This window comes from Dendropsophus ebraccatus, chromosome 7, assembly GCF_027789765.1.
Source record: "Dendropsophus ebraccatus isolate aDenEbr1 chromosome 7, aDenEbr1.pat, whole genome shotgun sequence".
NCBI lineage: Eukaryota > Metazoa > Chordata > Amphibia > Anura > Hylidae > Dendropsophus > Dendropsophus ebraccatus.
Genome location: NC_091460.1, coordinates 116,248,813 through 116,275,616, shown reverse-complemented (window position 1 = coordinate 116,275,616; position 26,804 = coordinate 116,248,813). Strand labels below are relative to the sequence as shown.

The window sequence follows — 26,804 nt, the reverse complement described above, 5'->3', positions numbered from 1 at the left end:
GACACAGTGCTCTCTGCTGACATCTCTGGCCGAGACAGGAACTGTCCAGAGTAGGAGAGCTTTTCTATGGGGATTCAGTTTTCTCTCTAGTGCAGCAGCAGCACATTTTACTGGGACAGTTCATAATATCTGGCACTTCAATCTGAACGCTGAATTACCAGACAGAAAAAACATCTTGCAGTGCTCCCCTGTCTGTCCTGTCGGAGAACAAATGGCTGCTGTTCGTTCGTTCGTTGAAGAAAAAAATCACTTCTGACAAGTGATGCATTTGTGCCCTCAGTTTCTGACAGAAACAGCTGATGTGAACTGCCTGATATATGTGCATCCAGCATAAAACGAAGCCAAGGGAAAAGTGGGCCAGTTAAACAATGCAACAACTAAACATTTTTTTTTTTTTTGGCCGGCCGTCATTTTGATGCCAAATACTCACTGGTTATAGTTATGGTTAGAGCAGGCCATAAAGATGATGCTGGTATAACAAGAAAAATCAACTCTATGTGTAATTCAGCTATAAAGATAGACAATAAAAGTGATTCAACGTTGGCATCAAATACTACAAGCCATCGTACAATTTAGGAAATGTCATATAATGCGTTAAGCAACCTCATTAGGTAACTATGAAGACCTATATTTAGTGTGCTCACATAACCAGGGTATTCAGGAGATAAATATATAATATAATTACATTGGGCAGTCCAGACCCTTTATGTAAACCCTCTGGTAATCACAAAGTGCTGAGAGTCAAAAAGCTAAAAACGCTGTCGTCATCTGACAGGACAAGCGTCAATTTGTAAGAGGGAAGTGAAAGTTGTGTGCATTCACAATCCTCCAGCAATGGCAGCGTGATTCAGCAGAAGCCTCATCTGAAATTCAGTAACTTCTCCTTGTGCGTGATGTAAGCAAGATTTTTCATGAAAAGGTCATCCTAAAAACGTATACAGACTATGTTCCATGAAAGTTTTGTGGGCAATTTTTTGTTTGTATCTTTTATATATCTGTATGTGTTCTATGTATTGCATTTATTTAGTGGTTGAAATTTTGGATTTACTTATTGGAGAAATGAAGAGAGATTTATCTGACAGATTTTTGAAGCCAAAGCCAGTAATGTATTTGAATAGAGGATAAATCTCAGTCTTTCCTTTATGACCTGTTCCCTGTTTATAGTCTGTTCCTGGCTTTGGCTTCAAAACTGTGTCAGATAAGACACCTTAACACTTATAATTTGACTCTGGTACGATGAGTGGTCCTGATGATTACCAATGATGCCTCAGATTTCTATAGAGAAAGAAAAAAATGGCAGAATGATAATACACCTATAATTATGATTGAAAAAAAGTAAGACCATTAAGGCTATGTTGCCAATACAGGAATTTAGCGCAAAATTATGGAAATCTATTAATAATGACAATCGCAAATAATGATCATGAACATTATTTGTGGCCGTCGTCATCAACAGACGGCTGTCGTTTCTAGCTAAAATCGCATAGTGGGAACATAACCTCAGCAAAATCTGACATTCAACCAGTATATATGTGGTGTTTGTGTGTATTATAATGGATTTTTTTTTTAGATTTCTAGTAGTACATTATTAGTGGCTTCACATGCTGCAGAGGATTTCAAAAATTAAATCCAAAAATTTGCCATTAATCCATATGTAAAAACATAGGCAATTGGTTTCAGTGCAATGGGAGAAACCTGCATTAGTTTCCACAATGGACAGTACATTGTATGGATATTAATCTGTAATATCAGATTTACTACACTACACTTTATGGGTATGTTCACACAACGTTTTTTTGAGGCAAGCACACAGCTGTATTTTGAAAATTATGGCCGTAAAGTAATGATTGTGATAATTATGGCCGTAATTATCATAATAAGGACGTATTCTTGTTTCAAAATAACAACACGAATAGAACACATAATAATTCTTTATTGATATAGAGGCAACTGATTCTGCTGGATTTTACATAGCTTTGCCAATTTGGTCCCTGTCCCCATTAGGACTCACAATGTAAGTTTTTCCATTTCAATGTTTTCAGAGGAAATTGGTGTACCCGGAGGAAACCCACACAAACATGGGGAGAACATACAAAATCCTTGGTGGGATTTGAGCACTGCAGGGCTACATTGCTAACCACTGAGCCACCATGCTGGCCAAAAACATCATAAGGCTACATTCACATGTTCCGTGTTCCTCACGGAACACGGTTGTGGAATGCCTGGAACGGCCTCTACCGCCACCCGGGCAGCATCTATCATTAGGAGGGGGGGAAATGTTCAGATATGCGCTGTGATGTAATGACAGAGCCGTGTGGCTGCTTAATTACAGCGCGGAGCATATCTGTACAATTTCCCCCCTCCCAGCATCTTATCACAGATGCTGCCCGGACGGGGGAAGAGTCCGTTACAGGCATTCCAAGTCCGTGTTCAATCCGGTACAAAGAACGTGTGAATGCAGCCTAAGTCTTACTTTACAGTTAGGTCAAAACATGATCAATTTGGACCATAAAAATATTTTTTATTTATTTATATTTTTTTATTCCAAGTCATTTCACAGATCAGGTATAATTGCTTTTATTCTTTAGTAAATCTACCAATTGTTGAAGCTCGCTTTCAGAAACTGGTGACTCTCTTAAGCTCTGTAGCTTTCGTAGAGTCATTATACAAGAAGTTCACTGCCCGTTTCAGGGTAAACATAAAAGGCGGAAAATAAAAGTAACTGAATCCTGTCCGACAAGAAATTAGGAAACAATTAGAAAACCTGTAGCCACAGCTTTTCCGCTAAAGTAGCATGTTATAAAACAGCTGTCTATACAGTACAAACAGGAGACGATACTAATTCTGAGATTACTCGGCATATTGGAGTGACTCTACAAAATCACAAATATAGATGAGTGAGAAAAACATATATCCAAACGCAATAGAACAGTAACCAAATTAGAAGAAAACAAAAAATAAATCAATACATCTGTATTGTGGTGGTCCTATGACCAGTGATTTAGTCACCATTATTATTATTTTTTTTTGTTTGATTCTAGAGCGCTGTACACATGATAGGGTAAATATAATAATCAAGAAAAAAAAAATACACAAATAAAGTTGAGAGACCAGTACATAGGGATGGAAGATCCTGCCCGAGAGAGCTTACAATCTACAGTTGTATAAGACATTGCAGCGAGGCACTTACCTAGCATAAGTCAGGAGCTGAACAGCAGTGATGTCTAGTGTTGGCTTATTAATGAGGAGGTTTGTTGGTTGACAAAAGCAGGAACGACCCCAGGTCTGCTCTTCCTGAGCATCTACTCTGCTTTGTGAAGAGACAGTACAGATAACATAGGGATATAGACACGTGTGGGGCGGAGACTTCCCAAGATGTCATAAGAGAGACAACCCTATTAGCAGCACACATCCTACCCTACATTCTTTGGCTGCCACAGCTTATTATACAAGCCTGCAGGAAAGCAAAGTCACCAAGTGACCAGTTCCATTATCAGAAGTTCAGAGTTACAAGCTGTATGAACAGCAAAGCAGTAGAAACGGTAAGGTGTGAATATAAGTATACAGCAACAGGATCTATAGACAAGTATATCCACTAAGTTTTACCACATTGTTTAGAATCCCCTTAAAGAAAGTTCAAACCTTAAAAATCTGAAACCGTTAATTTCTCCGGGGCTGCAAAGTTAAACATTTTCTCGATAAAAATTTATACCAGTGTTTACACATAAATAATCCGATAAAACATGAAGATTCTGTGCAGGGTAAAATAGATTCCATCCATTCCATTACCCTTAGGGTGTGTTCACACAACATTTTTTGGACGGCCGTTATTTTGAGGTGAAATTACGTCCGTATTTTGAACATTACAGACATGAACAGCCTGATCATTATTTACAGACACTTCTTTGCCTCAAAATGGCAGGCGTCCACAAATGCGGCTAAAAAAAAATGTTGTGTGAACATAGCCTAAGGGTGCGTTTACACTACAGAATCCGTGCAGAGAACTTCCCGCGGATTCCGCCGTTCGCCCCCACGTGCTTCCATTTGAATTTCTGCCCATCCCATTCAATGCTCAAACAGATTCCGCTATCCGCCCAAAGAATTGACATTTCATAGTGTGAACACACTGTTAGGCTATGTTCACACAACGTCTTTTCTGCTCTGTTTAAAATGTTGTCCGTTATTTTGAGTCTAAAATAACGGACGTTATTTAGCAGCCTAGCTTTCCCTTAGTGCAATGACGGCTGTTGGTACATTATTCTAGTTTGGGTTGCTAACTGGCCTTTGGGGGTGGTTTAATTGAAAAGTCCGTTGAATTTAATAGTAAAAACGAAGACAAAAGAAAAACTAATAAAAAACGTCCGCTGTTTGCAAAAGACATCCGAAAATAATGAACTTGAACATTATTTTGGTGTCTGCGGCAATAACGTCCCTTATTCAATACATTGTGTGCATTGGACGTCCGTCTTTCCATTGACTTCAATGCATTGCCATTGCAGTCAGTTTAATTGCGGTAAAACTGATGTTATTTTAAATTGCAAAAACAGCCGCCTTTTCTCTATTTTTGACGTTATGTGAACATAGCCTTACAGTGAATCAGCATGGTATGTTTAGATCAAACATTGTGGATATCCACAATTTCAGGACTGATATGTCTGATTACCCAGCGACCAATGTGAATATGGCTACCTTTAGCAGCTTTGTGTACACCAACCTGCTGATATCCCCCAGCAGCTCTTTTCCTTATGTTGGTTGTGGTGTTGTTCACTTTTCTGTGCGTTCTGGCATTCTTGAGCATTTTGATCAAAGAAGATATCCAAATCGCTGCCTTGGGAGCTCTGTGGGTGTTGAACGGGCTCCCAGAGCACCCCCTGATAGTTCCCCTTTAATATGCTTGGTACATAGTGTTAAATTAAGAAAAGCATCAGCCTATGTCGGGCTGCTAGGCTGTTGCCTCAAAAAGGCAACAGCTTAGCCCAAAGTCCCTTAGAGACCACCGTAAGACAGGTGCTTGCTTCTTCCATTTTATATAACATGTGTTTTATGTAATTTGCTTTAAGTGGATGTCGCGGTTTTGAGTGTTTCTTTATACAAGGATGTGTTGTGAGCATCACACACTATGTTAGATAAGCAGGGCAGGTTCATTACTTAACTCCAGGTTGTTGCTCACTTCAGTAATAGTATGAAGGCAAAGGTGAGTCTAGTTACCTGCACTGTTATCTGCCCGCCACTCCCAGCAAGAGATAAGCTTTCTCTGAATTGTACTCACACAGCTGCTCAGAACAGCCAATGTTACCGAATAGAGATGAGCGAACCTGGAGCATGCTCGAGTCGATCCGAACCCGAACTTTCGGCATTTGATTAGCGGTGGCTGCTGAAGTTGGATAAAGCCCTAAGGCTATGTGGAAATCATGGATATAGTCATTGGCTGTATCCATGTTTTCCAGACAACCTTAGAGCTTTATCCAAGTTCAGCAGCCCCCGCTAATCAAATGCCGAACGTTCGGGTTCAGATCGACTTGAACCCGAACCCGGTTTGCTCATCTCTATTACCGAACCTAAAAGAGTGCACACGGACTCCTTGACAAAATGTACTATACTTACAAACAAGCAACCACTTTTAGGGTAGCTTCACACGTACCGGATCTGCAGCAGATTTCATGCTGCGCATTTGCAGCGAAATCCGCTGCGGATCCTGGTACTGTAAAGTGAATGGGTCACATACCCATCCGCTGCCAGTATGTGACCCGGGCCCTTTAACCCCCCACATCCGGCAGCCCCCGGCCTCGAGCATACATTACCTGCTCGGCGCCGTGGCGGTGTGTGAGGCTCCCGGCTCTCATTGCTGCCCATCAGCCGGATGAGGAGCGGGGGGAGCCTCACATATAGCCACGGGGCCAAGCAGGTAATGCATGCTGCGGGCCGGGGGGTTAAAGGGGCCGGGTCACATGCTGGCAGCAGAATGCAAACTGGCAGAGTGAAATCCGCTGCAGATTTGCAAAAAACGGATGGAAAAACCGATCCAATTGTGTGCATTCGTTTTGATCCGTTTTTCCATTGGCTTCCATTACAAAAAAAAAGGATCAAAACAGATCCTTTTTTTGATGTACACAAAACGTGTGTCCATAAAAAAAAAAAATTGATCTGTTTTTTTTAAATAATGGAAGTCAATGTAAAAACAGATGGAAACAAAACAAAACACACACACAGCACTGCCCTTGATTACTGCCAGATGAGGCTGAGCTGCAGCTATACAGCCTGAGGGTGCCTTCACACGTACCGTATCGCTGCGTATTTAACGCTGCGTTTTTATCGCTGAGTTTTTGCTGCGTTTTTTCCATGCGCGTTTTGATTTTCATGTGAAAATCAAAACTCGCATGTAAAAATCTCACCAAAAACGCAGCAATAAAAAGGCAGCGTTTACACAGAAAGATTTATCTGACAGATTTTGGAAGCCAAAGCCAGGAATGGATTTGAAAAGAGGAGAAATCTCAGTCTTTCCTTTATGACCTGATCCCTGTTTATAGTGTTCCTGGCTTTGGCTTCAAAGATCTGTCAGATTAATCTGTCTGTGTAAACGCACCATAAGGGTCCGTTTACACAGAAAGATTATCTGACAGATTATCTGCCAAAGATTTCAAGCCAAAGCCAGGAATGTATTTGAAGAGAGGATACATCTCAGGCTTTCCTTTATGACCTGATCTCTGTTTATAGTCTGTTTCTGGCTTTGGCTTAAAATCTTTGGCAAATAATCTGTCAGATAATCTTTCTGTGTAAATGGACCCATAGGCATAGCATTGATTAGAATTATAGGTGCTCTGCTCATTAAGCCTGTCTGTGGCAGACTCAATGAGCAGAGCGCCAATTGGACCGCTCAGAGAAAGGTAAGAGACCTCCCGATCGGTAAGTGACAGGAGCTGCTCCTACCACTTACATTTAAATGCAGAGATCACAGTGTTTAAGGGGTTAAGGACAGGCTGCAGTGTGATCGGTGCAGCCTTTCATTAACGGTGAAGGCTTGGCTGATTGCACCTGGCCCCCACCTGCTATGAAGCATGCTTCATAGCACATTAGACACCCAGGGCGTACATATATGCACAGGGTCGTCTGGTGACAGGCGGCAAGGGCATACATGTACCCCCTAGGTCTTAAAAAAAATGGTTCAGTTTTGATTTTTTTTTTTTTTATTATGAAAGTCAAAGGAAAAACAGATCAAAATGGATCCACAAAAAAAAAGGATTAAAAAAACAAATTGCAAAAACTTAATGTGAACCCAGCCTTAGGGTATGTGCACACTGAGAAAAACACCCAGGGGCCTTTCGGCTGATGCTCCCGCTTCACTCTTCGCCTATGCCACAGACTGCATTCTATGGTCAGGCAGATTCTGCCGTCTGCCTGAGGAATGAACGGGTTGGTGGAATCTGCCTGTGCATAGAATGGAGTCTATGGCGCAGGCCGAGAGTGAAGCGGGAGTGCATGAGGATGAGCGGTGGAATCAGCTTCAAGTCCTCTGCGTGTTTTTCTCAGTGTGCACATACCCGTTCCGCTGAAAGAACTGACATGTCTATTCTATTGGCCCGGCCATAGAATGAAGTCTATGGCATGGGCAAACAGGTACGAGCGACGGAATCCGGCGGGAACCTATTCGCGCGGATTCCATAGTGTGAACCTACCCTAAGGGTATATGCACACTGAGCAATTCTAGCGGAATTCCGCCCGTGTAAATGCAACATTGATCCTTTCCATAGAGAACAATGGGATTTACGACTGCCCGTGCACACAGAGTAAATTTCCATGCGGAATCCGCATTTCCGCCCAAAGAATTAACATGTCAATTCTTTGGGTGGATTCTGCTAGAGGAATCCTATAGAAGTCAATGTCAGGGTGCCTTCACACGTACCGACTCAACACTGCGAGTTGGCTAGGTCCTGGCAGATCACTGTCAGTACATACGCGCAGCGGTCTGAACGACCGCCTCCTGCTCCGCTCTGTATACATACCTCCTCGCTCCACAGGGTCCCGGCCTATTAGTGTGTTGCCCTGCCACAGCCACTGAAGAGCTTTTTTTTTTCCTAGTGACTTCGCTTCTTTTTGTGACCTCAGGAAATCCCACATCTCAACAATTACATTCAAACATTCAACACATTTGGCATCAAGCTTTACAAAGATAGACTATCACACTAAACATTTGCCATGGGAGTGTTGTGTAAGATGATATTCAATGAGCTGACAGCAGTCAGGTAAAGGTGAGTTAGGTTTCTTGCACTTTTCTTACCTCACCCAGGAAGGACTTACTTTCTAAAAATAAATGTTCTATACCTGACACAGCTGCGTGTAAAACATACAAAAACTATATGAAAAGCCATGTACAGATATCCTTTTGTATACTGAAGTACTGTACTTTTAATCTACAGTAATTTTAAGGTACTATAAATATATATTATATATATCTCCTAGGTTGTCATATAAGGTACAGTGAAGACCAATGATAGGATTAAAGAGCTTTAATGTCACACAATTTCTGTGTGTGAATAGGGAGAACACCGAAGCAATTTGCTATTAATGATCATTCTTCCATTGAATGGGCACTTTTGTATAAACACTCAAGCGTTAACCAATTAAAACTTTTGACCTAAAAGGAACACTTTAAACTGCCTATGAAATTGTAAATAATATGCCATGTATGATTCTATTATTATTCTATTAGATATAAATATTTATTATAAACCCCTCATTAGTGTGCTCAAAAACGATATAAATGACGTTGCGGCACCAATATTAGCTATCAAAACAAGACTGCTAGCAGTGATTGTTGGATGAAAAAACGAGCATAACTCGGATGGTGTGTCACTTTGAAACAAACACCATCATTTGCAACATTAATAGTTTAAGTAACAAAAATATGTAATTGTAATATATAACTGTACTTAATAAACCAAAAAATTATGATTTAACTTACCCGCTTAATGACTTCTTTGTTCATCTGTCAGTCGGTTACCACCTGACCGCAATCCCCACACCTCCCCAGGTTTACAATTCAATACCAACATGCAGCGGTCATTAGGATGCCCACCCGATTAATCCCGCATCCAATAGAAGTGTGTTTTTTATCTAATGGAAGTGTGCTTAATCCCCCCACACACACACTAGCCCACCTGATCATCCCCCCACACACTACCCTCCTATCCCTCCACACACACACACACATTAGCCCACCAGACCCCCATCCCCACACACACTAGCCCACCTGACCCTCATCCCTCCCCATATACTGCTCCCCAGGGTTACAATTCAGTCATTAGGATGCCTTTGTGAGGATGACAGCGGAGCGTGCAAGGAGCAAGGCAGGGCTGAAGTGTGGTGCCGTTGCAGCCGGCCATGGTGCCCGCATCCAATGGAAGTGTGATTAATCCCCACATACACACACTAGCCAACCTGATCATCCCCCCACACACTACCCCCCTATTCCTCCCCACACACATTAGCCCACCAGACCCCCATCCCCACACACACTAGCCCACCTGACGCCCATCCTCACACACACTAGCCCACCTGTCCCCATCTCTCAAAACACACACACTAGCCCACCTGACCCCCATCCCTCCCCACACACACTAGCCCACCTGACCCTCATCCCAATACACACTAACACACTATCCCACCTGACCCCATCCCTCCCCACACACACTATCCCATCTGACCCCCATCCTCACAAACACTAACCCTCCTGACCACCATCCACACACACTTGCCTACCTGACCCCCATTCCTTCCCACACACACTAGCCCACCTGACCCCTATTCCCACATACAAACAATAGCCCACCTGACCCCCATCCCCACACACACGAGCCCACCTCACCCCCATCCCCACACACACACTAGCCCACCTGACCCCTGTCCATCCCCACACACACTGCTCCCCAGGTTTACAATTCAGTACCAACATGTAGCGGTCATTAGGATGCCCACATAATTCATCTTCATTCATTCATTCAAATGAGCGCCACAATGGTATCAATGAAAATAACTCAAAATATTTTAGTACTCCAAGACCTCTACAAACTTGAATGATGGCTGAAATTATTCCTAAATAAAAGGAAGCCCCAAAATGCTATAGGTGCCCTATAATTTCTGAGGCAGTTGTGTGAGTTAAGTAGTTCCCTAAGCGCCCCATACAGGATATTATGAAAAACTGCAGAGTAAGGGGAATAAATGTTATATTTTTTATTACTTAATTAACCCCTGCTGTGTTGAACTGAAATATCAGGGGGAAAAATGTAAATTCTGCATCCACTATGGAAGAGATTTATCAAACATGTTGTAAAGTGAAACTGGCTCAGTTGCCCCTAGCAACCAATCAGATTCCACCTTTCAGTTTCCAAAGAGTCTGTGAGGAATGAAAGGTGGAATCTGATTGGTTGCTAGGGGCAACTGAGCCAGTTTCATTTTACACCCTGTTTGCTAATTCTCCCCCTATGTGTTTATTTCTGTGAAACATCTAAAGAGTTAACTTTCTCAAATGTCATTTGGAATACTTTGAGGGGTGCAACTTTTATAATGGAGTGATTTGTGGGGGTTTCATGCACAAATACACTTCAAGGCTATGTTCACACAACATATTTTTTGTATTAATTAAAAATACATTGCACTGAAAATTAATGGAATCCTGTCCGGAGTGTATATGTGGTGTCCTACCATGGGTGTTGCAGCTGTATAGACCCCTTGCAAAAGTCCCCACTGTTGTGGTGATGAAAGTAGTGTAAGGGTCAAACTTACAGGTTCCAGGGTCAGGTCTGTAAACTTTACAAGCTTACAAAGCTATTTATGTATGTATTCAATAGGAAACTACATTGTACATTGTTTAGACAATTTAGAACAATTCCTTGCACTCATCCGACCTAATGTACATGTAAGACAATTTACCTGTTTGTACTTTAGCTCTTCCAGTAAGTCAAAAGGTAAGAATTTCCAAGTACTCAACTTATGTCTTTAAAGAAGAAATGTATGCAGATCAAGTTTCATGCTCTGATATGTAATGTGCATTCCTGTGTATTATCAAATGGTTTTAGTGTCACGAATTGTGTCTGTGTTTTGAACAAAATTTATAGAGCACTGCACATAAACTGATAGTGTTGCACAAAAAACTGTTTAATTTTTTTCTGGTAAGAGTATTAATATATACTCAGTTACTCAAATTTGTGCAACAATAATATCTTTACCGACTTCACTGTGTGGTTAAACTGACATGCTGAATTTATTGCACATATCAGTACGAATCCAAAAATACCAAATACCAAAGATAATTGGGAAAACTTTGGGTTAATAAAGCACCACTGTTGTTATAATTTTCAAAATTTAAATCAATAGTAGCGAATAAAGTGAAAATAAACAAGTGAAATAAAGAATGTTTGCAATTTACATTTTTTTTTTTTGTTAAAATGCTTTAAAACAAAGCTATACTTACTTGTATTCAGGTCCATTCTTCTGAAGGCAGCTTTTTGGTCTTGTGCTGGTTGAAAAAAGAGACTAAACAAAGGAAGTCCTGTCATCTGCGCTCACAGAAAAGGACACATTGAGCCGTGACACTGGCCGGGGCTTCGACTGTTTAGTCTCTTTTTTTAACCAGCACAAGACTAAAAAGGCACCCTCAAGAGACTGTACCTGGATACAAGCTTTGTCATAAAGCATGTTAACTTAAAAAAAAAAATTAAATTGCAAAAATGTTTTATATCACATTCCCTGGTAATTTAGAAAGTCATAATGACAGTGACACTTAAGAAAAGTGTTGCCATGTTTTGACCCTTTTTTGATAACTTTTTTTCTACCCAAGTAGCTGTGTGAGGGCTCATATGCTTGCTTTGTGATCTGTAGTTTTTATGTTGGTATCATAACTGCAAAAATGTAACTTTCTTATCATTCTTTATTTATTTTTTTTCTACCAAGTAACGTGACCAAAAATCAGCAATTTTGGACTTTGCTTTTTTTTGCATTAGTGTGTCTGACTGTGTAAGAACACGAAGGCATTTGTTAGTAAAATCTGCCACAGGCAGACTCCATCAGCTAAGACACTGTGGCAAGCTCCGTGGCCTAGCAGAGGCAGATTTAAGTGTGGGAATGCTGATCGGGTCACCAATAACATCTGTCAAAATTGTTTTGATTAGAGATGAGCAAAGTTTTCAAAAGTTCTGCAGGTTTGTGATTTTTTTGTCGTAAAATTTGCGAACTTGCAAACCTAACCTTAATGAACTACACTAAAATAGCTAAACAATTGCAGGTGTTTCGCTGTTTTGGTGTGGTTCAGTTGTTCACTCATCAATACTTACCGGTCTGAACTGCCCGAGTGTCCTTGGTCTCTGTTGTCCCCCGCAGCCAAAATCCTGCTCAACCAATAACTGACAGAAGACTCAAGACACAAGAACGACACCCCGCTCAGCCAATCACTGGACGTGGCCATGTCCGTCTCAGACAGTCAGTGATTGGCTAAGCGGGATGTCACTCCAAACATGTGTAAAAACCCGCTTAGCTAATCAGTGACAGACAGATGGGACAGCTCCGCGGTCAGTAATTGGCTGATTCGGCTATTACTGTTGTATGTAGAGTGACCGTCCACTCAGCCAATCACTGGCCGCAGAGCTGTCCCGTCTCAGTCAGTAATTGCCTGAGCAGGCTGGAGATAGCTGGAGACACCAGAGATACAGAGGACACCACTAGGGAAGAACAGAAGGGTAAATACATTTTTTTTTTTGTGGTCGCCATCTTAAATAAATCTGAAAACAAAGCTTGCAGAAGTTCACTTTGTTAATAAAGAAAATTTTTGCAAACTTTATTGCAAAGCTAGCTTCGCTGGATTTGCTTTGCTCGTCCCTAGTTTTGACACCAAGATCACTATTAAATGACAGGTGACAGAGTGATAGCAGCTGGGAGCCACGTCATACTTCCCCACCCAATCCATGGTGAACATGTACTTCATGGGTCAGGAAAGGGTTAATAGTAATTTTTTTATATAGCACCAACAAATTCTGCAGCACGTTGCAATTCTCAGCATACTTAATCAGACGTTACACACTAACTATTCGAACAAGAAGAGTGAAGATCCTATTCACAAGAGCCTACCATCTGTGAGGAATGGGCTTGAATCAAAATGCTGAAAGTGCTTTATTTCTATAATGGTCCAGCTATCATATATGAATAGTGTAGTGCACAAAAAAGGTGGATGAGCCAGCAAGTCTGTAGCGATCAGGGGAATGAGCAGGGACAGTACCATGCTGTAGCATGTCCACTCTCTGCTCTGAGTTAGAAAAAAAGAGTCAGACTTATAATGGAGCTCTATGAAGCCCAACTCTTTTTTTTCTAACTAAGAGCGGTCGGAAAACTCAGATCTGGAACGATCAAAACTTTTGATATGTCTCTATATCATGTCGAAAGGTTTTTGTAATGGCTTTAAGGAAAGGATGGATTGTGAAGATGTTTTTGAGATGTAGGTGACAAAAGAGTGCAAGTGGCTGGATATAGGATGTAAAAGAAAGTTCCAAGTCTAGCATAACCCCAAGACAGCTGGCGTACTGCTTAGGAGTTAGTTTAGTGTCACAACTGGAAAGGTCATATTTAGGTAGGTTAGTGGATGAAGAAAACACAAGGGGGGGAGAGATTTTACACCTTGTAATAAATTTGAACCAAGGAGTCAATTTTTAGACAATTTTTAGAAATCATTGATATTTTTGTAGCAGTACAGGGGTGATATTACCGGAAGAGGTATAAAGCTGGGTGTCATCAGTGTAGAGATGGTACTAAAAGCCAAATCTGTTGATAATAGGGTCATTCTAGAAAGAAAAGAGAAGACAATGCCAGGACTGATCCCTGAAGAACCCCAATGGTAGGAGGATGAGAAGTAGAGGCAGCGATACACTGAAGGAGCAGACAAAGCGCGAGGAAGAAAACCAGGAGAGAGCAGAATCTTTGAGGCCAATAGAAAGCATCAAATTGAGGAGTTAGTGATCTACAGTGTCAAATGCTGCAAATAGATCCAAGAGGAGCAGCATATAAGTAGCTGGCTTCAGACTCAGTCATTAGGAGGTCATTTGACACCTTAGACTACATTCACACATTCAGCAGTTTTTCAGGACTGTCGACAATCCGCAAGAAATCTGTCCATAATGCATCTGTCCAAACGTTACAGACGCTCCTATTGACTTCTACGGAAGAATCTATGCTGTAATTACAGTCCGTACTACAGCTTGTCAGTAATTTTTGTTGTAGTAACTTGTGAGGACTAGGGATCTGTAAAACTAGTGAGAGTGTGAATAGTCTAACTAAAATCAATAGGCCCTAAATTTGCTCATAATTGCGGATCTGCAATTAAGAACAAACTTGCGGAACGTGTCAATGTAGCCTTAGTTAGAGTGTTTTTTTGTAGAATGTACAGTGTGGAGAACTTTAAGGGGTCAGGAAGAGATTTAGTGGATAGAAAGTAGGTCAGGTGAGAGTAGACCAGACTTTTCAGAAGTTTAGAGGTGATGGAGAGATTAGAGACAGGCTGATAGTTAGCTGCCAGAGATAGGTTTTTCAGAAATTGGGTAACGACAATGTTTAAAGGAGGAGGAAACAATCCCAAAAGAAAGAGATTCAGTGATTAGATCAGTTTAAATCCGACGGAGGGAAAAGGTCACATGGAGTCTGTATGTTCTCCCTGTGTTTGTATGGATTTCCTCTCACACTACAAAACATACTGATAGGAATTTAGGTAAGCACCTTTTCAATATCTTCACAAATTTCACATATTTTTATATTTGCTAAAGTGTAAATAGAAAAAAATGTGTCAACACTTCGTCTGTTCCCTGACAATTTTAGTGATTTTACATTTCACATTGCTCGGTAGAATTCACACTTCTACTTACATTGCCGACTGTCCTAAACACTGCCCAACCCCAGTGTGAATGACCTATCCTGTTGTATAATCCTGAGTGGAGCATTAAGCTGATAAGACTTGGGAAGTGACCTGGGAACAAGGTTTTAAAAAAAATACCTGATTGAATTAAAATTATGACCTCTATCCAATGATGTGTGTAGAGAAAAGTGAATGACCAGGTGGTGTAATTTTGTTGAGGAATTAACTCCTTCACGTCAGCCACACGGTTATAGGCATCAGCTTATATGAAGAGGTGTATGGAGTGGGCTAAGGAGCTGAGTTTTATCCGTAAACAATAGGTGCAGGCAGATGGTGCAGACAACACTGCTGCACTGTTGGCCGAGCCAGCACCCCTCCAACCCTTGCCACTCGGGCACATGCTCCCTCCTCCACTCCAGCTACCACCTTGAAGATTAAAGGATTAACTAAAGGGGGTGCCTATTTTAAAGGGACACAGTTTACTAGAGGGGGTGAGTACTGATGGCACTAATTGGGTCTGAATACTACATAGGGCACAAACTGGGCACTGTTACAGTGCTAAGCAATACAGATTGAGATTCTTGCATAGAGGTGAGGATGGTGCTGGAGCCAAGAGCTTAAAAAGTTTGTCTGGCAGAGACAAGGCATTACCAGGGGAAGTCTTTATGATGGCCTAAGCGAGATGAAGAAGAAAAGTAAAGCAAGCGACTCCCATCCGAGAGGAGTCCCTGAACATAACTGCACTTTAATCACTTATTAGGTGTTATCCAGGATTAGCACAACATAGCCAGTTTCTTCAAAAAACAGCACCACACTGGGAGGGTGAGGGGAGCCCTGAATACTCCTGCGTCACAGTGCTCTTAGGGTGCTTCAACTATTAAAATGTGAGTTTTGACAAAACTAATGTACACTTTATGCTGTCTATGGATAGGAAAGCACAAGCCTAGTGACAGTTCCCTGTAAGTATATAATGTAAGATTTCTAGATGGTGGTGAGATAGCAGGCATAACATTAAAGTCCTATTTTTAGGTTATTTATTATTTTTAGACAGGTGGAGAATTGTAATTCATTGTTTCTGAGCATGCACATTTTGGCAGGTACAGACCTAGTCTACATGGTGCACAGGAAACTAGGACTGCAGGGGACTTCCATCTTCTGTGTTTTGTGCTTATCAAGTTATTTCACTTAAAACATACATCCTGTTCACAGGGAGCTATACTTCGACAATAGGAATATGGTTATGAAATGATCTTCACTGTTCCTAAATACAGTTTAGGTATTAAATATGTATTACACAATGTTCATGCTTATATAAATGGGAACTATCAGCAAGTTAGACAAATCTAACCTGCTGATAGTTCCCCTTTAACAATAGTATTAGGTATGCCTAAAGGCCCTATTCCACGGAACTTTTTCGAACGATTATCGTTCATAAAATCGTTCAAACGACCGCTCGTTAACGATATTCGTTCTGTGGAATAGCTGTAAACGAGCGAATGACAACAGCGAAATTGTTGTTGAGTCGCTCACTATTTTTTTTCAACATGTCGAAAAAAATATCGTTGGTCTTTCAACAATAATTCGCTAATCTTTTAGTTGAATAAAAAATCTTTCAGTCGTTCTTGAAATGTCTACCTACATTTCCCCACGTTTTAAACAACCATGTAACGATGTAACGACCGCACAAAAATCGTTACACTACAGATATAGTTCACGTTCCCACAAGTATTATGTGTTATCGTTCGCTTAAAAAAATCATTAAGTGCTCGTTAACGAGCGGTCGTTGGAGCGAATCTATGAACAATAATCGTTCTGTGAAATAGGGCTATAAGTTATGCAAGCCCTAGATTTTTTTTAACAATCAAGTACAGTACATCAGATGCTTTTTCTACAGAGAATAAAACAGGGATAACACAGATGTAAGCATAAGATTTGTTATTCCTGTCAGCAGTCAAAGACTCTCTTATAAAAGTTCTGTATTGTTAAACAATGTTTATATTACCATTGAAGAATGCTGGACGGCTCTTGTTCCAAAATTCATTTTCATTTGGCTACGTTGGAAAGTTTTGGAGCATGAACTGCTTGTTTAAGGTCATGCACAGCAATGGGATGCAAGTAAGGGCTTTGATTCAGCCTCTTCAACTTCAAAAGGGAAGATGTCACTAGAAAATGGCTTATTGTTTGAATCTGGTTTTTATGTTAACCCTTTCAAGACCTGGGACCATTGATACATCAATGCCCAGGTCGTTTTTGGACATCAGCTTATGCGATCATAATGATCCCATAAGCTGATGTCACTATGTCTGCCCCCTCTCCTCTGTCCCCTGCCGCTGTCACAATCTTGTGACAGCGGCAGTGGAGAGAGGGGAGGGGGTAGAGCGCACAGCCGTGCCCCCGGCACACACCCTGCCTTCTCTACCTCCCCCCACTGGCAGGGGCGGATTAACTTTACCATAAGCCCCGGGCTGTTCCCCAAGCTTGGGCCCCTAACACATTGTAACTATGTAACAGCATTAGCTTTAGTCTTTTTTCCCCCATAGTGCAGCCTGTAAAGGACCTGTGGTGACATCATTGTCACTTGATAAGGTCCTTCAGGTCTCCTGGTTACAGTTTTGCCCTGATCTGTGCAAAATTGCGGTAAAAAGCAGACTTTTTTGAAAATCATGGCAGAATTGTAGCCTGGAGATAATACACCACTGAAAGTATGAGTATGTTTGGGTGGCCATGGGCTCCCCAGGAGCTCAGGGCCCCAGGCTACCGTCCAAAATGGACCTATTATAATCCGCTACTGCCCGCTGGCTTCCATAGCAAGGTTTCCGGTTTCCATGGCTACCATCAGGGCTCTGCGATTACTTTGCTGAGCCTCGATGGACACCGGACAGAGAATTCTCCCTCTGTAGATGGAGAATTCTCAGTTAGGAGCCCTATAGATGCTGCGGTCATGCTGATAGCCGGGGCCCCGCCGCAACTCCGCCGCACTCCGGTGCTGAGAGTTGCTGATAGCCAGGACCCGCCGTGGATGACACAGGCGCAGCATCAGGCATAGGCTGCAGCGACGTTAATTTACATTGTAGCGCCAGGAGGAGATTAAATAACTATAATTGATATTATAAAATAATCCTGAAACTTTGCCGTTTTCAATCCGTCCACTAGGCCCTATTTTAAAACTTCTAGTTCTGTACAGATCCTGTTCCAACAGTGTCCTCTTTATCATCACAGAGAGGATTACAGGGAAGGATGACACCAGCATATAGATAAAACAGTAGCTGCAGCTCAGAGGTCAGCCTCCATATCCCTGAGGAATGACCTCAGTACAGGTCACAGAGCAAACCCAGAAATGTTTCTATTCTACTGAAAAGGGTCTGGACCAGTCCATTGTGTCTATGTCCATGGTGATTGCTGTAAAGCATCTCTCTAAATGCTGTTAAAAATTAGGTGAGACATCTGCCCCATAATAATGTATAAAAACTTTAATTCAGATTCTTTAAGCCATTTACAGGTGGACTTTGCTTGCGTGCTTTAGATCATTGTTCTTCTGCAAAACTTCAAAAGAGAAGGATTTAGGGGGAGTGATTTCTGACAGCCTTAGGCTGCGTTCACACTACGTATATTTCAGTCAGTATATTTCAGTCAGTATTGCAACCAAAACCAGGAGTGGATTAAAAACACAGAAAGGATCTGTTCACACAATGGTGAAATTGAGTGGATGGCCGCCATATAACAGTAAATAACTGCCATTATTTCAATATAACAGCCGTCGTTCTAAAATAACAGCAAATATTTGCCATTAAATGGCGGCCATCCACTCAATTGCAACATTGTGTGAATCCACTCCTGGTTTTGGTTGCAATACTGACTGAAATATACTGACTAAAATATACGTAGTGTGAACGCAGTCACCAGTGCAGCCAGGGGGTGGGGAAAGCAAATCGTATGCTGGGCTGTATATATAATGGTATTCTGGGCTGTATATAAAATGGTATGCTGGGCTGTATAGCTAGAGGTATAACTAGTAGGAAGAGAGAGATTGTGATCCCGCTGTATACAGCTCTAGTGACATCACATCTGAAATACTGTGTCCAGTTGCAGTTGTTGAGATGCGCACGAACAACAGCCCGTCTCTAAACAGAAGACCAGCCTGCTTGAAAATGCATCAGTCGGTGTGAATGTAGGAGGCGGCAGGCACGTGGAACGGTGCACTGGGAAGCCAAAGAACGCCCCCAGTGCACCAAAGAAGCTAATTTATTTTGGGTGGAATTTTGCAAAAAAGGTGGGACATCCAATTACAACAAACGTGGCACCGGAAGGGAAGTAAGTAGCTACAAGGAAATATCAGCAGGTCTATCATAACCTTTTAGTATACAAATTATTATTATTATTATTATTATTATTATTATTATTATTATTATTATTATTATTCAAAAAGTGTCAATGGCGGTACAGGAAAAATTAGGAGGAAGGCAGAGAACTGGACTGTTTATCAAAAACATCTCCATAACCCCTACACTTCAGCTAAATAATTATTTTAATAGGAACACTCTTCCATAGGAATACTTAGTGGAATGTCGTGCATAGCATCCCACCGTTAAAAAAATAAATATATTAAAAAGGTACAAAAAGGACTGAATTAAACATAAAGTACATAATCCAAACAATTTATACGAAGACCCTCTATAAACTGTTTCATAAACCAATTACTGTTAGACACAAATATAATTGAGATGCACTTACCGCTGTATCTGTGGTACTGCATGGCTCGTACTTTACATCCGGGTCGTACATGATTTAGAAGTTGTAGATTTCCTTTGTAATTCAGTTAGTTGTTCGCAATTTAGCTAGAAAGATAAAGACAAAGTAAATTACCAAACAACAGAATCATGAAAAATGTGAATTTTACTATGATTAAAATGGAATTTCTAGAAACGATAAACAAATTAGCAGTTAGCATCTGCCTGGACTTTTGTATTACTAGTAATATTATACTAGCTACTATTATTATTTTTTTTATTATTATTATCATAATTCATAAATTACATACTGAATTTACCACAGAGTGACATACATTTTTAGAATTTCTCCTTAATTTATATACATATTTCTTTCTTTAATTTAATTCCTTAGCCGACACCAATCTGGAGAACCAATTCTTTCCATTAATATATAAAACATAAATAAAAAAAATTCCTTTCCTCTTCTTAAACCCCATAAAAAAAATAATAATATAATAATTAAATAAATAAAAATCTAAATAAAAAAAGGAGAGGAAAGGAAAAAGGAGAAAAGAAAAAAAAGGGGAGTTTATGCAGAAGGGGAAAAAAAATTATACCAGCTACTATAACGGCTAACTAAAGATGCCACAAAGACAAAGCTTCATTCCCTGCTCTCTGAGTATCTGTACATGCTGTCTCTGTAGCAATAACAGACCCTACAGTGCAGCCACACAGTATTTGGGGAACTCAGGATCTAAACACAAAGGGATGTTGTATAGAGGAGTCACTGGTATATGTAGAGTAAAGAGGGGTATAGGGGTTCAGCTTGCAGCATCCCTAGAAATTGACAGCATAGATATGTGCTGGTGCCTGGGAACCAGGCTCCATTAGAACCAATGGAGCTACGTCATAGAGGAGCGGGGGTTTCCTCCCACTGGGGGCGGGCTGGCCTGCCTACACTGCTTCACTCCCGACCCGGTTCCTGTGAAAAGAATGGCGCTGTACACAGGAACCAGGCCGCGGTTAAAAATAGGACAGCGCCACCGCCCTTCCCACACCGGCGCCGTTCTATACATGGGTAATATTTAAAGCAAATGTAGTTGATGGTACATTCGCTTTAATGACGGATGGGCAAGATGGAGAAAAAAAAGGAAAAGTGAACTACTCCAATTAAAGAAAATGCCCCTGTGAGTCACTGGATATTACTGAACTAGAGTCACTAACATGGTGTGTAGAGCCTGTGTACCATTGATATCTCATGAACAAAGAAAAAACTCAGCTCACCATAGGTGGTTTGTTGTGTGATGGTGGACATTCAGGCAGGAGCAAGTGGAGTAGTAGCGGGCCGCACCCGGTAATAATAGTAAGAAGGAGGAGAAGATCCACAGCGTCCAAAAAAAGTTTTGTTGTCTTTATTATGAGGCATATAAAAAGTTACAAAAGATAAAAACGTAGGCCAACATGTTTCGGGGAAACACACCCCCTTGATCACGGCAGTGGGTCAGTGTATGGGGGAATACTGGTCTTTGTATAGTGGATTTCATTTAGTAATGGTATGATGGTATTAATTCCTATGTGGTGGTAATGATGGAGGTAAAGGTGTGGCAATAATATTTGTTTCCTACATGGTACTATTGGTATTCTTGCTCATGGTATACTGGATTTCTGTAATAGTATGGTGGTATTAGTATCCATTTGATGGTAATGATAGTGGTCATTATGTGGTTATAATATTTGTTTCTTATATACAGGTATTATTGGTAATATTGGTCTTGGTTTACTGGATTTGGTCAGTAACATATGTATGGTGATAATATGGTAATATTGTTGATATATTTTGTGTACCCCCTATTTCTGAATAGGAATAAGTTGTACACCAGTTAAACAAGGTCAAAGGCCAGAGTATACACCTATCGAAAAAAATATGTTATTCTGGTATGAGGAACAAAACTCCAAAGAAGAGGGGAGACTCACATCAGTAATCCTGACTATGAGAGTACACAGTTATTACAGAGGTAAAAAAAAAAGCTGGTCGTTAGCATAATAGTGATTGTGGCTTTTAGTAACTTAGACTGCAGACCCATCCCTGAAGTTCACCAATGTGTCACACGGTTATTTAACTTCTCAATCAATGGCCATACTTGGGCATATGATGTAGAATACAATTTTAAGCAATTATAGAGGGATCTAACCATAGTTTTCTTAACTTGATCCTCAGCGTTGATTCAAGGAACTTTCTGGTTGTAGTTTGGTGCAATGGAGTTGGGACTACAACTCTCAGTGCACTGATCTCCCCCAGCCGGCCCGCCTCTTCTAAAGAATATTAGGACGGGGATGTGCAGTGATGTCACTCTGGCGCTCATCACGGCAGAGCACTAGATAAATATTCATTAAAAGGAGCGGGCTGGCCAGGACGGATCGGAGCACTGAGGGTGGTAGCCTTATCCCCAGTGCATCAAACTGCCTCATTAGGACCTGAATTAAACTACAAAGTTTCCGAAAATGGAACTGAGGATCAAGGTAAAAAAATTACTTTCATCCCCAGCGACCCTGTGCGCTATAGGGATATATCAGCAAGTTAGATGCTTCTCTTTAAATGTTTTAATTGAACATCCTTGGCAATCTTCTCTCACCTGCACTTTTGTACTTTTCAATATTTTCCTAGCCATGTATGCCAAGTTTTTATACTAGTTAATTGTTAACATGTGTTCCGAACAAAATGAAGAACTGCATTGTCACCATCGAAAGAAAAATCAATAAAAGAAGGTTTAAAGTAGCTGCTTGCTGTATGCAGGGGAAGTGGCGTAACACTTCACTTTTGGTGGAGCTGGGGTTACTCTAAGGTGAAATGATCTTTCACCTTTACAGGTGGTTACTGGTAACATAGCTCGCATCCAAGTCTCTCGTGTTAATACTATCTGGATCAATCTCATTCATAACAAGGGGTGTAGCTGCCAATGCTGTCATAAATCACCACTAGGGCACACCTATTGAATTAAAATAGCTTGCAGTAGGCTAGGCTGCTGGTCTATGGTGTATGGGGGCCTCTCCCAATTGACCACCGACACATGATGTTGGTGGTGAAAGGGTTGGATAATGGAAAATCACCACCAGGTTCCTTATTTCAGGGAGAAATAAGCTGCAGTCAGGGAACTCTGGCTGCAACTTACCCCTCTCTATAGAGAACACAGGAACACTGGGCTGGATGTCCCTGTATATAGGGAGGACAGGGGCAAGACAGGAAAGATAACTGACTGCCGAATGATCGTTCAGCCATTAGTTATTAAAGGTGAATGGGACATCTCATGACCATGGCGTGGCCCACCAAGGACTCTAGGGCTGTTTTACATTTAACGCATTTTGATCCAAACCTCCTTTCAAATTTAATCATATCCTGATTAAACATGGTTGCAAAGTAGTGCCTTACTACAGCTCTTCCTATGCTGCTTGTACTATCTGTCTGCACTGGTTTATTGTAGGATAACTTTTTGTAGTGTTATATTTCACTGTTTGTGCATAAAAGGGCTATTCCCATCCCCTAAATGCAAAAGAAAGCAATTTTGCAAATGCACTGCATTAGCAAAATTGCTTATTTTGAAGTTTATCCCTCTTCTCTTGCTGTCATGTTGACTGCAGATTTGTTGGCGTTTGATAACAGCTATTAGCTATGATAGCAGTGGCCGGGTAGTAACAGAACTGGTGGTATGTTTTTACTTTTGTGTTATGTCTCCCTTAGACATCCCACATGTCTCCAGAGCTTGGATTGTCCCTGGAGACATATGTAATGCCAGAGGGAGAGACAGCAGAGCTAAGCACATTCTGCTCTGCACCATTTTGTCCCATCATCACTCCCCCACCGAACCCAGAAGTGAGGGCGGGAGGCAGCAGGGCTGGGCAGAATGTGGGGTGATGAAACAACCCCTTGTGTACTATTGTTCTTCACTGAGTTTATATTACAGATTTAAGGGCCTTTTACAGTAAATGGACCGATTATCATCCAGGAGCGTTGCAAGAAACACTCATGCTGCCGATAATCCGCCAGTGTAAAAGTGACAGTGATCAGCTGAGGATGGGTAAAATGCCCGATTCCTCAGCTGATCGTGTGTTTACAGCTTACTTCAAAATTTATAGTCATCGATCGCACATGCACATGTCCCTGTGTAAACAGGGGATGTCAGGCCAATAACGTTAAATGTACAGTAAACTGACAGCACAGATATACAGTACATATATCTGTGCTGTCAGTTTCCAGATCACACAGCAGTACATACTTACCTAGTGCGCTGCTGCAATCCAGCATCATGTTCTCCGGCTCTCCCATCCAGGAGGAGGAGGGGCCAGAACACAGCAGCTGGACGGGAGAGCAGGATAACAGCAGCAGCAGCTAGTAGGAAGGTATATGTATATTCATGCTGTCAGTTTCCATGGTTGATTTCTGTGATTTCTTAGGCCTAGTTTACATATATAAGATGCATCCGTTTCCGTTTTTTGTAAAAAAAAAAAACTGACTGCAACTGATCATGCAAAGGTCATCAGTTGTCGTCAGGTTTTATATCATTTTTTTTATGAAAAACCATTAGTTGCCATCAGTTAATATCAGTTGCAATCAGTTTTTTCCTTTAGTTGTCATCCGTTTTTTCTAATACAGTATATAGGGGCCATCTATATAGGGGGCAGCACCAGAACAGTAGATAAAATATCGTGCACAACTTTTACATGGGAGTCCTCTAGAGCAGGGGGAGGGAACCTTGGCTCTCCAGCTGTTGCAAAACTACAACTCCCATCATGCCTGGACATCCCAGACATGATGAGAGTTGTAGTTGTGCAACAGCTGGAGAGGCATGGCTCCTACCCCTGTCCTAAATGGTGCTGCACTGTATAGAGGGGCTGGGGGGGCCAGGGGTCACAAGAGTTTAATGTCGGGGCAGGGACATCTGTACGGAGCGCCGGAGGCAAAAGCCGTAGGATGCATAATGCATGCGTCTGTACACGACATGCCTCCGGCGCCCCATAGACTTTAGTGGATGCGGTGCCAGATAGCTGACCTGGCCATACGTCAGAACACTGCATGCTGCGTTCTGCCATACGGCCAGTCCGGCGGTCCGGCGGCATCAGTTGCAGAACGGATGATCTGAACTGTCCCATTGAAAACAATGGGATCAGTTCAGAGATGCGTTTCCCTCCGGTGCTTCTCTACTGCAATGGAGGGAAACTCCGCCGGATCGACGGATTAATGTAAACTAGGCCTTAGCCATGGGTGGCCACAAATGAGCGCCGATCAGTGAGATCGGTGCTCGTTTGAAGTACCTTAACATGGCACGAGAAATTGAGCAGCCAGGCTGCACAAACAATCTGGCTGCTCAATTTCTTAAATTTCACCCCTTAAAGGGGTGCTGTCATTGAAACAAAAAGGTAAAATCTGATGCATATATGTAAAGGAGTACAAATGTGTATTTTTTTTTTGTTAAGAAGCTTAGACCACTTTTGATTTCTTCCTTGTTTCCCCTCTGAACTGTGACCCTGCTTTTGCCATGCAACAGACACTTTCCCACAACCCCCCTTGCTGCAAGTGAAGTGAAAACAAACTGCCCAGTACTAATGGGACAGATCATGTGAATGGGATAGAACTGAGCATATTTCCAAAAAAACAGACGCCAGGCGGGTTGTTACCAAGGGCAACAGGTTATGAAACTAAACAGAGGAAGGGGAGGTCAGTGAGTCTATATCTCTCAAACTATACTTTTTAAGAAATGCTTGTAAATTTGGAATAAGTTTAATTTAACTTAATGCATCCATATAGACCTGGTTTTCTTTGTGACACCACTCATTTCTACTATTCTACTAGTTTTACTATTAGTTAAGTAGCAAAATTTGGTACGGTTTGGACAGCAGTGGCGTAGCTAACAGGGTCGCAGCGGTCACCCGCTATGTGGGGGGGGGCCCGCGAGGGCCCCCCCTTGCCACTGCACTGCTCCCCCCTTAAATTACTCTTGTGACCGCAAGCATTGATTTGCTTGCGGACACAAGAGCGTGCTCGTCCGGGCCCCCGGCTGCCGGGGGTGTCCCATCCTATCCCCGGCAGCGCGGCGCATCAGTGAGCTGCCTGGGGCCCTGACTTCCGGCACAGGAAGCGCACGTCAGAGACGCTTCCTGTGTCAGAAGTCACAGCCCCGGCGTACAGGGAGCTCACTGATGCGCCGCGCTGCAGGGGATAGGACGGGACACCCCCGGCAGCCGCGCATCAGCCGGGGACAGCGTCTGAAGAAGAAGAGGATCACCGGGGGAGCGGGTTGTCAGGTTTTTAAATACTGCTTAGCATAGAGGAGGAAGGGGGGGGGGAGAGGGGGGCATAATGGGGGGAGAGGGGGGCATCTATAAGGGGGGAAAGAGAACAGGGGGGCATCTATAATGGGGGGAGAGGGGGGCATCTATAATGGGGGAGAGGGGGGCATCTATAAGGGGGGAAGAGAAGAGGGGGCATCTATAATGGGGGGAGAGGGGGGCATCTATAAGGGGGGGGAGAAGAGGGGCCATCTTAAAGGGGGGGGAGTGGGGGCCATCTATAAGGAGAGGGGGCATCGATAATGGGGGTAGAGGGGGTCATCTATAAGGGGAGGGGAGCATCTATAATGGGGGGGAGAGGGGGCATCTATAATGGGGGGGAGAGGGGGCATTTATAATGGGGTAGAGGGGGTCATCTATAAGGGGAGGGGGCATCTATAATGGGGGGAGAGAGAGGGCATCTATAATGGGGGTAGAGGGGGTCATCTATAAGGGGAGGGGGTCATCTATAAAGGGTGGGGGAGAGAGGGGGCCATCTATAAGGGAAGGGGGGTGCAACATGCAGTGGGGGCCATCTATATATACTATAAGGGGGTCACATAGAGTCAGGGCTACCCACCAAATGAGGGTGTAAAGGGGACAGTACAGATGTGCAGTGTGTATAGAGATGAGGATGGTGCCAGAGTGAGGAGACTAATGTGGATTCATGGCTCGGAGAAGTTCTCATAACAGCCCAGGACAGATGGAGAAGAAGATGAAAAGGGAAGAACTCCGATCAGAGAAGACGTCCCCTGTGAGTCACCTGATATATCTGCGCTGTAATTTATATGGTGTATACAACCTGTGTGGAGCTGCTTCCACCTCTATATGAGTGTATGAGGTGATAGTGATCTGTGTACAGTGGATCTTATTCAGTAGCAGAGGTG

The 26,804-nt window shown here is 42.2% G+C and overlaps 1 protein-coding gene across 2 annotated transcripts in view; it reads right to left on the bottom strand.

The window, feature by feature from the left end:
* ABCG2 (ATP binding cassette subfamily G member 2 (JR blood group)) overlaps positions 1 to 26,804 on the bottom strand; it is a 107,355-nt gene that overhangs the window by 30,321 nt on the left and 50,230 nt on the right. Inside the window, exon 2 of one of the 2 annotated variants that reach the window (XM_069978265.1) lies at positions 19,619 to 19,722. In XM_069978265.1, the coding sequence (XP_069834366.1) occupies positions 19,619 to 19,669 (51 nt within the window). In that variant the 5' untranslated portion in view covers positions 19,670 to 19,722. Of the gene's footprint in view, positions 1 to 3,190; positions 3,322 to 19,618; positions 19,723 to 26,804 lie in introns of those variants that run through there. The other variant, XM_069978266.1, reaches the window with a different exon arrangement.